We start from the raw sequence: 15,248 nt of genomic DNA, 5'->3' as shown, positions 1-15,248 counted from the left end.
ATTATGGGATATTGTGTGTAGATTGATGAGAAAAAAAATGTATTTAATCCATTTTAGAATAAGACTAACAATTTCATCTCATTTTAGAAGCTGTAACATAACAAAATGTGGAAAAAGTGAAGGGATCTGAATACTTTCCGAATGCATTGTATCTTTCTCAGGGCCACCATGAACACAGCTCCAGTCCAGTTTGTTCCCAGCAGACTGCCACCATGAACACAGCTCCAGTCCAGTTTGTTCCCAGCAGACTGCCACCATGAACACAGCTCCAGTCCAGTTTGTTCCCAGCAGACTGCCACCATGAACACAGCTCCAGTCCAGTTTGTTCCCAGCAGACTGCCACCATGAACACAGCTCCAGTCCAGTTTGTTCCCAGCAGACTGCCACCATGAACACAGCTCCAGTCCAGTTTGTCCCCAGCAGGACTGAGGCAAAGACATTAGTATGGATCTGTCGGTCAGGTATCACAACGCTCTTTCTCAGGACATCGAGGTCCAGAATTATCAAGATTCCTAAGTCAATGTGGGTCTCGCCAGTGTTGATTTTCAAGTCCCAAGGAGAATGTCCACTGTACTCTCAAACATACATGACGCACGGTATCAAACCTGTCAGTTAATGGTCCAGCATTGAGACTGCTCTGGACACCAGTAATGGGCTGGAAAAGAACACAATGAAAGAAAGCTAACTATCAGTGGTGAGACCTGTGTTTAGTTACCCCTGGAACATTTCTCCTGTCACCACACTGAGGGTCTAGAGGTTCCAAACAGACGTATCGCTATGAAATCAATCAACACACAGTAAAGCATTACAGGCTAGATTCAACATTGCCCATTGAAGGATTGAGAATGAGAGTGTATCTGGAGGACAGAGCTGCACAGAAAAGGAAAAAAATGCAGACTCAAGACTGATGGGAAGATGGCACACTTGCGCGTTGCTTGTGTTTAGGGGGAGTTTGGATAGTCATACAATTTTTAGAAAAAATCTGAAAAAGAACTGAATGCATGATTGTATCCCTCTTTTAATCAATATTTTTCTTGGAATGACTTTAAGATGAAATTGTCTAGAAAGTGCAATGTATCCACCGTTCTTCGCCTTTTCTCCCATTCAGTTTCATTATAATACATCTTTCAAACATCAACGAATTTCTGAAATGTTTCCCATTGCATTTTAACAATAGTTCGTTCCAAAATAAATGAATGTATTTTGTACAGTTTGTATGCCTCAGCATATTTGGATCAGCTGTAAAACCCAGTCTCAGCATCACAACAATCAATACATTTAAACACACAGTATACAGTATAGATAGATACTTATGTACATGAACACACATAACATGCATAAAACGTATCACTCTTTACCCTCATGAGGAAAAACCCAGACAAGAGCCAAGTACTGTTTCTTCACACAGAGGAGGCTAATGTCCTCTGGATGGAAATACATGAAGATCTTGCATCACAGCTGTTTATATGTGTAGTCAAGTATTCATTTTTAGTAACATGCAGCAACGTCTTTTGTTCATCATTAGATATTTCCGATGACAAAACAGTCATAAGACATTATAGCCTAGCCCTAGTTTAATGCATATACAGTACTTTATACTGAAACTGTAGGTGGTCAAACTACACATTGAACAGTGTGTGCTCTTGGCTTGGACAACAAGTCTAGAGGTGCATGACTTATTTGATCGATGGTACAGTATGAATGGACTATTTACAACAGAGATAGGGAAAGAGTGACAGAGAGAGTTCAATTTAAAACTGAATCATTTTCAGTTTAAAGAACAAAAGCGGTTGTATGATTTACTATCCAGCGGGACCCAAAGTAAAAATAGACAGTATAAAGTCATGTGAAAAGTGCTACCTAAGAAGATGGATAATTAGTGATGATTGAAAAAGAAACAGAGATGTCGGGGTGGAAAGAGGCTCACTGTCACTCCTCTAGCGCCCCCGTGAGGGTGTCAACACAGCTGCTGTCGGTGTCAGAGGCCAAGGTCTGCTCAGTGGACATTGAGGAGAAGTCACTCGTAGAGGACGACTGGGATGCTGTAGCACTGTGGTTCACCACTTCATCTACAGCACAGAGAGAGAGAAAGACAGTGAGAGAGAGAGAAAGACAGTGAGAGAGAGAGAAAGACAGTGAGAGAGAAAGACAGTGTGAGAGAGAGAGAGAGAGAGAGATAAGGGCCCATGAAGTGATACACAGTATGACATCATCAAAACATATAACAGTGTGACTCACATCCTGACCTTCTCTTGAGAACAAAAACATTTGTCTTCATTTTTGGGCTTAGAGAAAGTGAGTAAGATTATAAGGACCAAGATGATCTCACCAACAGTGAACATCGGGGAAGGTATACTGTAAATGTCATTTCTAAAGCCCCTCAGCAACAGGCAGTGCATGTGTCAGAAGCACACAGTATCCGTGGTCATTCACCTGCACAGTCCTCCTTCATTACTCCATTCTGGTTCCTCTCCTCCCAGTCCATCAACTCGTCATAGATCAGCTCTGGAAGAAATGAAAGGAAAGGTGTCCTTGACTCACAGTGATAGAAGGCAGGCTATGGGCTGACTGAAGGCAGGCTATGTGCTGACTGAAGGCAGGCTATGGGCTGACTGAAGGCAGGCTATGTGCTGACTGAAGGCAGGCTATGGGCTGACTGAAGGCAGGCTATGTGCTGACTGAAGGCAGGCTAGGGGCTGACTGAAGGCAGGCTATGTGCTGACTGAAGGCAGGCTAGGGGCTGACTGAAGGCAGGCTATGTGCTGAAGGAAGGCAGGCTATGGGCTGACTGAAGGCAGGCTATGTGCTGACTGAAGGCAGGCTATGGGCTGACTGAAGGCAGGCTATGGGCTGACTGAAGGCAGGCTATGGGCTGACTGAAGGCAGGCTATGTGCTGACTGAAGGCAGGCTATGGGCTGACTGAAGGCAGGCTATGGGCTGACTGAAGGAAGGCTATGGGCTGACTGAAGGCAGGCTATGTGCTGACTGAAGGCAGGCTAGGGGCTGACTGAAGGCAGGCTATGTGCTGACTGAAGGCAGGCTATGGGCTGACTGAAGGCAGGCTATGGGCTGACTGAAGGCAGGCTATGTGCTGACTGAAGGCAGTCTATGGGCTGACTGAAGGCAGGCTATGGGCTGACTGAAGGCAGGCTATGGGCTGACTGAAGGCAGGCTATGGGCTGACTGAAGGCAGACTATGTGCTGACTGAAGGCAGGCTATGGGCTGACTGAAGGCAGGCTATGGGCTGACGGAAGGCAGGCTATGGGCTGACTGAAGGCAGGCTATGGGCTGAAGGAAGGCAGGCTATGGGCTGACTGAAGGTAGGCCATGGGCTGACGGATGCAGGCTATGGATTGATGGAAGGCAGGCTATGGACTGATGGAAGGCAGGCTATGGATTGATGGAAGGCAGGCTATGGGCTGATGGAAGGCAGGCTATGGGCTGACTGAAGGCAGGCTATGTGCTGACTGAAGGCAGGCTATGGGCTGACTGAAGGCAGGCTATGGGCTGACTGAAGGCAGGCTATGGGCTGACTGAAGGCAGGCTATGGGCTGACTGAAGGCAGGCTATGAGCTGACTGAAGGCAGGCTATGTGCTGACTGAAGGCAGGCTATGAGCTGACTGAAGGCAGGCTATGAGCTGACGGAAGGCAGGCTATGGGCTGAAGGAAGGCAGGCTATGGGCTGACTGAAGGCAGGCTATGTGCTGACTGAAGGCAGGCAATGGGCTGACTGAAGGCAGGCTATGTGCTGACTGAAGGCAGGCTATGGGCTGACTGAAAGCAGGCTATGGGCTGACTGAAGGCAGGCTATGGGCTGACTGAAGGCAGGCTATGGGCTGACTGAAGGCAGGCTATGGGCTGACTGAAGGCAGGCTATGTGCTGACTGAAGGCAGGCTATGGGCTGACTGAGGCAGGCTATGGGCTGACTGAAGGCAGGCTATGAGCTGACTGAAGGCAGGCTATGTGCTGACTGAAGGCAGGCTATGAACTGACTGAAGGCAGGCTATGAGCTGACTGAAGGCAGGCTATGGGCTGACTGAAGGCAGGCTATGGGCTGACTGAAGGCAGGCTATGGGATGACTGAAGGCAGGCTATGGGCTGACTGAAGGCAGGCTATGGGCTGACTGAAGGCAGGCTATGGGCTGACTGAAGGCAGGCTATGAGCTGACTGAAGGCAGGCTATGTGCTGACTGAAGGCAGGCTATGAGCTGACTGAAGGCAGGCTATGAGCTGACTGAAGGCAGGCTATGGGCTGACTGAAGGCAGACTATGGGCTGAAGGAAGGCAGGCTATGGGCTGACTGAAGGCAGGCTATGTGCTGACTGAAGGCAGACTATGGGCTGAAGGAAGGCAGGCTATGGGCTGACTGAAGGTAGGCCATGGGCTGACGGATGCAGGCTATGGATTGATGGAAGGCAGGCTATGGACTGATGGAAGGCAGGCTATGGATTGATGGAAGGCAGGCTATGGGCTGATGGAAGGCAGGCTATGGGCTGACTGAAGGCAGGCTATGTGCTGACTGAAGGCAGGCTAGGGGCTGACTGAAGGCAGGCTATGTGCTGACTGAAGGCAGGCTATGGGCTGACTGAAGGCAGGCTATGGGCTGACTGAAGGCAGGCTATGTGCTGACTGAAGGCAGTCTATGGGCTGACTGAAGGCAGGCTATGGGCTGACTGAAGGCAGGCTATGGGCTGACTGAAGGCAGGCTATGGGCTGACTGAAGGCAGACTATGTGCTGACTGAAGGCAGGCTATGGGCTGACTGAAGGCAGGCTATGGGCTGACGGAAGGCAGGCTATGGGCTGACTGAAGGCAGGCTATGGGCTGAAGGAAGGCAGGCTATGGGCTGACTGAAGGTAGGCCATGGGCTGACGGATGCAGGCTATGGATTGATGGAAGGCAGGCTATGGACTGATGGAAGGCAGGCTATGGATTGATGGAAGGCAGGCTATGGGCTGATGGAAGGCAGGCTATGGGCTGACTGAAGGCAGGCTATGTGCTGACTGAAGGCAGGCTATGGGCTGACTGAAGGCAGGCTATGGGCTGACTGAAGGCAGGCTATGGGCTGACTGAAGGCAGGCTATGGGCTGACTGAAGGCAGGCTATGAGCTGACTGAAGGCAGTCTATGTGCTGACTGAAGGCAGGCTATGAGCTGACTGAAGGCAGGCTATGAGCTGACGGAAGGCAGGCTATGGGCTGAAGGAAGGCAGGCTATGGGCTGACTGAAGGCAGGCTATGTGCTGACTGAAGGCAGGCAATGGGCTGACTGAAGGCAGGCTATGTGCTGACTGAAGGCAGGCTATGGGCTGACTGAAAGCAGGCTATGGGCTGACTGAAGGCAGGCTATGGGCTGACTGAAGGCAGGCTATGGGCTGACTGAAGGCAGGCTATGGGCTGACTGAAGGCAGGCTATGTGCTGACTGAAGGCAGGCTATGGGCTGACTGAGGCAGGCTATGGGCTGACTGAAGGCAGGCTATGAGCTGACTGAAGGCAGGCTATGTGCTGACTGAAGGCAGGCTATGAACTGACTGAAGGCAGGCTATGAGCTGACTGAAGGCAGGCTATGGGCTGACTGAAGGCAGGCTATGGGCTGACTGAAGGCAGGCTATGGGATGACTGAAGGCAGGCTATGGGCTGACTGAAGGCAGGCTATGGGCTGACTGAAGGCAGGCTATGGGCTGACTGAAGGCAGGCTATGAGCTGACTGAAGGCAGGCTATGTGCTGACTGAAGGCAGGCTATGAGCTGACTGAAGGCAGGCTATGAGCTGACTGAAGGCAGGCTATGGGCTGACTGAAGGCAGACTATGGGCTGAAGGAAGGCAGGCTATGGGCTGACTGAAGGCAGGCTATGTGCTGACTGAAGGCAGACTATGGGCTGAAGGAAGGCAGGCTATGGGCTGACTGAAGGTAGGCCATGGGCTGACGGATGCAGGCTATGGATTGATGGAAGGCAGGCTATGGACTGATGGAAGGCAGGCTATGGATTGATGGAAGGCAGGCTATGGGCTGATGGAAGGCAGGCTATGGGCTGACTGAAGGCAGGCTATGTGCTGACTGAAGGCAGGCTAGGGGCTGACTGAAGGCAGGCTATGTGCTGACTGAAGGCAGGCTATGGGCTGACTGAAGGCAGGCTATGTGCTGACTGAAGGCAGGCTATGGGCTGACTGAAGGCAGGCTATGGGCTGACTGAAGGCAGGCTATGTGCTGACTGAAGGCAGGCTATGGGCTGACTGAAAGCAGGCTATGGGCTGACTGAAGGCAGGCTATGGGCTGACTGAAGGCAGGCTATGGGCTGACTGAAGGCAGGCTATGGGCTGACTGAAGGCAGGCTATGTGCTGACTGAAGGCAGGCTATGGGCTGACTGAAGGCAGGCTATGGGCTGACTGAAGGCAGGCTATGGGCTGACTGAAGGCAGGCTATGAGCTGACTGAAGGCAGGCTATGTGCTGACTGAAGGCAGGCTATGAGCTGACTGAAGGCAGGCTATGAGCTGACTGAAGGCAGGCTATGGGCTGACTGAAGGCAGGCTATGGGCTGACTGAAGGCAGGCTATGGGATGACTGAAGGCAGGCTATGGGCTGACTGAAGGCAGGCTATGGGCTGACTGAAGACAGGCTATGGGCTGACTGAAGGCAGGCTATGAGCTGACTGAAGGCAGGCTATGTGCTGACTGAAGGCAGGCTATGAGCTGACTGAAGGCAGGCTATGAGCTGACTGAAGGCAGGCTATGGGCTGACTGAAGGCAGGCTATGGGCTGACTGAAGGAACGCTATGGGCTGACTGAAGGAACGCTATGGGCTGACTGAAGGCAGGCTATGGGCTGACTGAAGGAACGCTATGGGCTGACTGAAGGAACGCCATGGGATGACTGAAGGCAGGCTATGGGCTGACTGAAGGCAGGCTATGGGCTGACTGAAGGAACGCTATGGGCTGACTGAAGGCAGGCTATGGGCTGACTGAAGGCAGGCTATGGGCTGACTGAAGGCAGGCTAGGGGCTGACTGAAGGAACGCTATGGGCTGACTGAAGGCAGGCTATGTGCTGACTGAAGGCAGGCTATGGGCTGACTGAAGGCAGGCTATGGGCTGACTGAAGGCAGGCTATGGTCTGACTGAAGGCAGGCTATGGGCTGACTGAAGGCAGACTATGGGCTGACTGAAGGCAGGCTATGGGCTGATTGAAGGCAGGCTATGGGCTGACTGAAGGCAGGCTATGGGCTGACTGAAGGCAGGCTATGGGCTGACTGAAGGCAGGCTATGGGCTGATTGAAGGCAGGCTATGGGCTGACTGAAGGCAGGCTATGGGCTGACTGAAGGCAGGCTATGAGCTTGGCAGGCTATGGGCTGACTGAAGGCAGGCTATGGGCTGAAGGAAGGCAGGCTATGGGCTGACTGAAGGCAGGCTATGGGCTGACTGAAGGAACGTTATGGGCTGACTGAAGGCAGGCTATGGGCTGACTGAAGGCAGGCTATGAGCTGACTGAAGGCAGGCTATGTGCTGACTGAAGGCAGGCTATGAGCTGACTGAAGGCAGGCTATGAGCTGACTGAAGGCAGGCTATGGGCTGACTGAAGGCAGACTATGGGCTGAAGGAAGGCAGGCTATGGGCTGACTGAAGGCAGGCTATGTGCTGACTGAAGGCAGACTATGGGCTGAAGGAAGGCAGGCTATGGGCTGACTGAAGGTAGGCCATGGGCTGACGGATGCAGGCTATGGATTGATGGAAGGCAGGCTATGGACTGATGGAAGGCAGGCTATGGATTGATGGAAGGCAGGCTATGGGCTGATGGAAGGCAGGCTATGGGCTGACTGAAGGCAGGCTATGTGCTGACTGAAGGCAGGCTAGGGGCTGACTGAAGGCAGGCTATGTGCTGACTGAAGGCAGGCTATGGGCTGACTGAAGGCAGGCTATGTGCTGACTGAAGGCAGGCTATGGGCTGACTGAAGGCAGGCTATGGGCTGACTGAAGGCAGGCTATGGGCTGACTGAAGGCAGGCTATGTGCTGACTGAAGGCAGGCTATGGGCTGACTGAAAGCAGGCTATGGGCTGACTGAAGGCAGGCTATGGGCTGACTGAAGGCAGGCTATGGGCTGACTGAAGGCAGGCTATGGGCTGACTGAAGGCAGGCTATGTGCTGACTGAAGGCAGGCTATGGGCTGACTGAAGGCAGGCTATGGGCTGACTGAAGGCAGGCTATGAGCTGACTGAAGGCAGGCTATGTGCTGACTGAAGGCAGGCTATGGGCTGACTGAAGGCAGGCTATGAGCTGACTGAAGGCAGGCTATGGGCTGACTGAAGGCAGGCTATGGGCTGACTGAAGGCAGGCTATGGGATGACTGAAGGCAGGCTATGGGCTGACTGAAGGCAGGCTATGGGCTGACTGAAGACAGGCTATGGGCTGACTGAAGGCAGGCTATGAGCTGACTGAAGGCAGGCTATGTGCTGACTGAAGGCAGGCTATGAGCTGACTGAAGGCAGGCTATGAGCTGACTGAAGGCAGGCTATGGGCTGACTGAAGGAACGCTATGGGCTGACTGAAGGCAGGCTATGGGCTGACTGAAGGAACGCTATGGGCTGACTGAAGGAACGCCATGGGATGACTGAAGGCAGGCTATGGGCTGACTGAAGGCAGGCTATGGGCTGACTGAAGGAACGCTATGGGCTGACTGAAGGCAGGCTATGGGCTGACTGAAGGCAGGCTATGGGCTGACTGAAGGCAGGCTAGGGGCTGACTGAAGGAACGCTATGGGCTGACTGAAGGCAGGCTATGTGCTGACTGAAGGCAGGCTATGGGCTGACTGAAGGCAGGCTATGGGCTGACTGAAGGCAGGCTATGGGCTGACTGAAGGCAGGCTATGAGCTTGGCAGGCTATGGGCTGACTGAAGGCAGGCTATGGGCTGAAGGAAGGCAGGCTATGGGCTGACTGAAGGAACGTTATGGGCTGACTGAAGGCAGGCTATGGGCTGACTGAAGGCAGGCTATGGGCTGACTGAAGGCAGGCTATGGGCTGACTGAAGGCAGGCTATGGGCTGACTGAAGGCAGGCTATGGGCTGACTGAAGGCAGGCTATGGGCTGACTTAAGGCAGGCTATGGGCTGATAGAAGGCAGGCTATGGGCTGATGGAAGGCAGGCTATGGGCTGAAGGAAGGCAGGCTATGGGCTGACTGAAGGCAGGCTATGGGCTGACTGAAGGCAGGCTATGGGCTGACTGAAGGAACGCTATGGGCTGACTGAAGGCAGGCTATGGGCTGACTGAAGGCAGGCTATGGGCTGACTGAAGGCAGGCTATGGGCTGACTGAAGGCAGGCTAGGGGCTGACTGAAGGAACGCTATGGGCTGACTGAAGGCAGGCTATGTGCTGAAGGAAGGCAGGCTATGGGCTGACTCAAGGCAGGCTATGGGCTGACTGAAGGCAGGCTATGGGCTGACTGAAGGCAGGCTATGGGCTGACTGAAGGCAGGCTATGGGCTGAAGGAAGGCAGGCTATGGGCTGACTGAAGGCAGGCTATGGGCTGACTGAAGGCAGGCTATGGGCTGACTGAAGGCAGGCTATGGGCTGACTGAAGGCAGGCTATGAGCTGACTGAAGGCAGGCTATGTGCTGACTGAAGGCAGGCTATGAGCTGACTGAAGGCAGGCTATGAGCTGACTGAAGGCAGGCTATGGGCTGACTGAAGGCAGGCTATGGGCTGACTGAAGGCAGGCTATGGGATGACTGAAGGCAGGCTATGGGCTGACTGAAGGCAGGCTATGGGCTGACTGAAGGCAGGCTATGGGCTGACTGAAGGCAGGCTATGAGCTGACTGAAGGCAGGCTATGTGCTGACTGAAGGCAGGCTATGAGCTGACTGAAGGCAGGCTATGGGCTGACTGAAGGCAGGCTATGGGCTGACTGAAGGCAGGCTATGGGCTGACTGAAGGAACGCTATGGGCTGACTGAAGGAACGCTATGGGCTGACTGAAGGCAGGCTATGGGCTGACTGAAGGAACGCTATGGGCTGACTGAAGGAACGCCATGGGATGACTGAAGGCAGGCTATGGGCTGACTGAAGGCAGGCTATGGGCTGACTGAAGGAACGCTATGGGCTGACTGAAGGCAGGCTATGGGCTGACTGAAGGCAGGCTATGGGCTGACTGAAGGCAGGCTAGGGGCTGACTGAAGGAACGCTATGGGCTGACTGAAGGCAGGCTATGTGCTGACTGAAGGCAGGCTATGGGCTGACTGAAGGCAGGCTATGGGCTGACTGAAGGCAGGCTATGGTCTGACTGAAGGCAGGCTATGGGCTGACTGAAGGCAGACTATGGGCTGACTGAAGGCAGGCTATGGGCTGATTGAAGGCAGGCTATGGGCTGACTGAAGGCAGGCTATGGGCTGACTGAAGGCAGACTATGGGCTGACTGAAGGCAGGCTATGGGCTGATTGAAGGCAGGCTATGGGCTGACTGAAGGCAGGCTATGGGCTGACTGAAGGCAGGCTATGAGCTTGGCAGGCTATGGGCTGACTGAAGGCAGGCTATGGGCTGAAGGAAGGCAGGCTATGGGCTGACTGAAGGCAGGCTATGGGCTGACTGAAGGAACGTTATGGGCTGACTGAAGGCAGGCTATGGGCTGACTGAAGGCAGGCTATGAGCTGACTGAAGGCAGGCTATGTGCTGACTGAAGGCAGGCTATGAGCTGACTGAAGGCAGGCTATGAGCTGACTGAAGGCAGGCTATGGGCTGACTGAAGGCAGACTATGGGCTGAAGGAAGGCAGGCTATGGGCTGACTGAAGGCAGGCTATGTGCTGACTGAAGGCAGACTATGGGCTGAAGGAAGGCAGGCTATGGGCTGACTGAAGGTAGGCCATGGGCTGACGGATGCAGGCTATGGATTGATGGAAGGCAGGCTATGGACTGATGGAAGGCAGGCTATGGATTGATGGAAGGCAGGCTATGGGCTGATGGAAGGCAGGCTATGGGCTGACTGAAGGCAGGCTATGTGCTGACTGAAGGCAGGCTAGGGGCTGACTGAAGGCAGGCTATGTGCTGACTGAAGGCAGGCTATGGGCTGACTGAAGGCAGGCTATGTGCTGACTGAAGGCAGGCTATGGGCTGACTGAAGGCAGGCTATGGGCTGACTGAAGGCAGGCTATGGGCTGACTGAAGGCAGGCTATGGGCTGACTGAAGGCAGGCTATGGGCTGACTGAAAGCAGGCTATGGGCTGACTGAAGGCAGGCTATGGGCTGACTGAAGGCAGGCTATGGGCTGACTGAAGGCAGGCTATGGGCTGACTGAAGGCAGGCTATGTGCTGACTGAAGGCAGGCTATGGGCTGACTGAAGGCAGGCTATGGGCTGACTGAAGGCAGGCTATGAGCTGACTGAAGGCAGGCTATGTGCTGACTGAAGGCAGGCTATGAGCTGACTGAAGGCAGGCTATGAGCTGACTGAAGGCAGGCTATGGGCTGACTGAAGGCAGGCTATGGGCTGACTGAAGGCAGGCTATGGGATGACTGAAGGCAGGCTATGGGCTGACTGAAGGCAGGCTATGGGCTGACTGAAGACAGGCTATGGGCTGACTGAAGGCAGGCTATGAGCTGACTGAAGGCAGGCTATGTGCTGACTGAAGGCAGGCTATGAGCTGACTGAAGGCAGGCTATGAGCTGACTGAAGGCAGGCTATGGGCTGACTGAAGGAACGCTATGGGCTGACTGAAGGCAGGCTATGGGCTGACTGAAGGAACGCTATGGGCTGACTGAAGGAACGCCATGGGATGACTGAAGGCAGGCTATGGGCTGACTGAAGGCAGGCTATGGGCTGACTGAAGGAACGCTATGGGCTGACTGAAGGCAGGCTATGGGCTGACTGAAGGCAGGCTATGGGCTGACTGAAGGCAGGCTAGGGGCTGACTGAAGGAACGCTATGGGCTGACTGAAGGCAGGCTATGTGCTGACTGAAGGCAGGCTATGGGCTGACTGAAGGCAGGCTATGGGCTGACTGAAGGCAGGCTATGGGCTGACTGAAGGCAGACTATGGGCTGACTGAAGGCAGGCTATGGGCTGATTGAAGGCAGGCTATGGGCTGACTGAAGGCAGGCTATGGGCTGACTGAAGGCAGACTATGGGCTGACTGAAGGCAGGCTATGGGCTGATTGAAGGCAGGCTATGGGCTGACTGAAGGCAGGCTATGGGCTGACTGAAGGCAGGCTATGAGCTTGGCAGGCTATGGGCTGACTGAAGGCAGGCTATGGGCTGAAGGAAGGCAGGCTATGGGCTGACTGAAGGAACGTTATGGGCTGACTGAAGGCAGGCTATGGGCTGACTGAAGGCAGGCTATGGGCTGACTGAAGGCAGGCTATGGGCTGACTGAAGGCAGGCTATGGGCTGACTGAAGGCAGGCTATGGGCTGACTTAAGGCAGGCTATGGGCTGATAGAAGGCAGGCTATGGGCTGATGGAAGGCAGGCTATGGGCTGAAGGAAGGCAGGCTATGGGCTGACTGAAGGCAGGCTATGGGCTGACTGAAGGCAGGCTATGGGCTGACTGAAGGAACGCTATGGGCTGACTGAAGGCAGGCTATGGGCTGACTGAAGGCAGGCTAGGGGCTGACTGAAGGCAGGCTATGGGCTGACTGAAGGCAGGCTAGGGGCTGACTGAAGGAACGCTATGGGCTGACTGAAGGCAGGCTATGTGCTGAAGGAAGGCAGGCTATGGGCTGACTCAAGGCAGGCTATGGGCTGACTGAAGGCAGGCTATGGGCTGACTGAAGGCAGGCTATGGGCTGACTGAAGGCAGGCTATGGGCTGAAGGAAGGCAGGCTATGGGCTGACTGAAGGCAGGCTATGGGCTGACTGAAGGAACGCTATGGGCTGACTGAAGGCAGGCTATGGGCTGACTGAAGGCAGGCTATGGGCTGACTGAAGACAGGCTATGGGCTGACTGAAGGCAGGCTATGAGCTGACTGAAGGCAGGCTATGTGCTGACTGAAGGCAGGCTATGAGCTGAATGAAGGCAGGCTATGAGCTGACTGAAGGCAGGCTATGGGCTGACTGAAGGAACGCTATGGGCTGACTGAAGGCAGGCTATGGGCTGACTGAAGGAACGCTATGGGCTGACTGAAGGAACGCCATGGGATGATTGAAGGCAGGCTATGGGCTGACTGAAGGAACGCTATGGGCTGACTGAAGGCAGGCTATGGGCTGACTGAAGGCAGGCTATGGGCTGACTGAAGGCAGGCTAGGGGCTGACTGAAGGAACGCTATGGGCTGACTGAAGGCAGGCTATGTGCTGACTGAAGGCAGGCTATGGGCTGACTGAAGGCAGGCTATGGGCTGACTGAAGGCAGGCTATGGGCTGACTGAAGGCAGGCTATGGGCTGACTGAAGGCAGACTATGGGCTGACTGAAGGCAGGCTATGGGCTGATTGAAGGCAGGCTATGGGCTGACTGAAGGCAGGCTATGGGCTGACTGAAGGCAGACTATGGGCTGACTGAAGGCAGGCTATGGGCTGATTGAAGGCAGGCTATGTGCTGACTGAAGGCAGGCTATGAGCTGAATGAAGGCAGGCTATGAGCTGACTGAAGGCAGGCTATGGGCTGACTGAAGGAACGCTATGGGCTGACTGAAGGCAGGCTATGGGCTGACTGAAGGAACGCTATGGGCTGACTGAAGGAACGCCATGGGATGATTGAAGGCAGGCTATGGGCTGACTGAAGGAACGCTATGGGCTGACTGAAGGCAGGCTATGGGCTGACTGAAGGCAGGCTATGGGCTGACTGAAGGCAGGCTAGGGGCTGACTGAAGGAACGCTATGGGCTGACTGAAGGCAGGCTATGTGCTGACTGAAGGCAGGCTATGGGCTGACTGAAGGCAGGCTATGGGCTGACTGAAGGCAGGCTATGGGCTGACTGAAGGCAGGCTATGGGCTGACTGAAGGCAGACTATGGGCTGACTGAAGGCAGGCTATGGGCTGATTGAAGGCAGGCTATGGGCTGACTGAAGGCAGGCTATGGGCTGACTGAAGGCAGACTATGGGCTGACTGAAGGCAGGCTATGGGCTGATTGAAGGCAGGCTATGGGCTGACTGAAGGCAGGCTATGGGCTGACTGAAGGCAGGCTATGAGCTTGGCAGGCTATGGGCTGACTGAAGGCAGGCTATGGGCTGAAGGAAGGCAGGCTATGGGCTGACTGAAGGCAGGCTATGGGCTGACTGAAGGAACGTTATGGGCTGACTGAAGGCAGGCTATGGGCTGACTGAAGGCAGGCTATGGGCTGACTGAAGGCAGGCTATGGGCTGACTGAAGGCAGGCTATGGGCTGACTGAAGGCAGGCTATGGGCTGACTTAAGGCAGGCTATGGGCTGATAGAAGGCAGGCTATGGGCTGATGGAAGGCAGGCTATGGGCTGAAGGAAGGCAGGCTATGGGCTGACTGAAGGCAGGCTATGGGCTGACTGAAGGCAGGCTATGGGCTGACTGAAGGAACGCTATGGGCTGACTGAAGGCAGGCTATGGGCTGACTGAAGGCAGGCTAGGGGCTGACTGAAGGCAGGCTATGGGCTGACTGAAGGCAGGCTAGGGGCTGACTGAAGGAACGCTATGGGCTGACTGAAGGCAGGCTATGTGCTGAAGGAAGGCAGGCTATGGGCTGACTCAAGGCAGGCTATGGGCTGACTGAAGGCAGACTATGGGCTGACTGAAGGCAGGCAATGGGCTGACTGAAGGCAGGCTATGGGCTGACTGAAGGCAGGCTATTGGCTGAAGGAAGGCAGGCTATGGGCTGACTGAAGGCAGGCTATGGGCTGACTGAAGGAACGCTATGGGCTGACTGAAGGCAGGCTATGGGCTGACTGAAGGCAGGCTATGGGCTGACTGAAGGCAGGCTATGGGCTGACTGAAGGCAGGCTATGGGCTGACTGAAGGCAGGCTATGGGCTGACTGAAAGCAGGCTATGGGCTGACTGAAGGCAGGCTATGGGCTGACTGAAGGCAGGCTATGGCTGACTGAAGGCAGGCTATGGGCTGACTGAAGGCAGGCTATGTGCTGACTGAAGGCAGGCTATGGGCTGACTGAAGGCAGGCTATGGGCTGACTGAAGGCAGGCTATGGGCTGACTGAAGGCAGGCTATGAGCTGACTGAAGGCAGGCTATGTGCTGACTGAAGGCAGGCTATGAGCTGACTGAAGGCAGGCTATGAGCTGACTGAAGGCAGGCTATGGGCTGACTGAAGGCAGGCTATGGGCTGACTGAAGGAACGCTATGGGCTGACTG

At 54.6% G+C, this 15,248-nt stretch overlaps 1 protein-coding gene across 2 annotated transcripts in view; it reads right to left on the bottom strand.

Annotated features, from left to right (window-relative positions):
* Positions 1-1,000: 1,000 nt before the first annotated feature.
* The window catches only part of LOC115204538 (mitogen-activated protein kinase 9), a 43,746-nt gene continuing 29,498 nt past the window's right edge, over positions 1,001-15,248 (bottom strand). The window contains exons 10-11 of one of the 2 annotated variants that reach the window (XM_029770198.1): positions 2,434-2,505; positions 1,001-2,069 (exon numbers count right to left, since the gene is read on the bottom strand). In XM_029770198.1, the coding sequence (XP_029626058.1) occupies positions 1,930-2,069; positions 2,434-2,505 (212 nt within the window). In that variant the 3' untranslated portion in view covers positions 1,001-1,929. The remainder of the gene's footprint in view (positions 2,070-2,433; positions 2,506-15,248) is intronic. The other variant, XM_029770197.1, reaches the window with a different exon arrangement.

Source organism: Salmo trutta, chromosome 12 (genome assembly GCF_901001165.1).
Source record: "Salmo trutta chromosome 12, fSalTru1.1, whole genome shotgun sequence".
NCBI lineage: Eukaryota > Metazoa > Chordata > Actinopteri > Salmoniformes > Salmonidae > Salmo > Salmo trutta.
The sequence above is the reverse complement of the archived record's forward strand: the minus strand, read 5'-3'. Positions and strand labels throughout refer to the sequence as shown.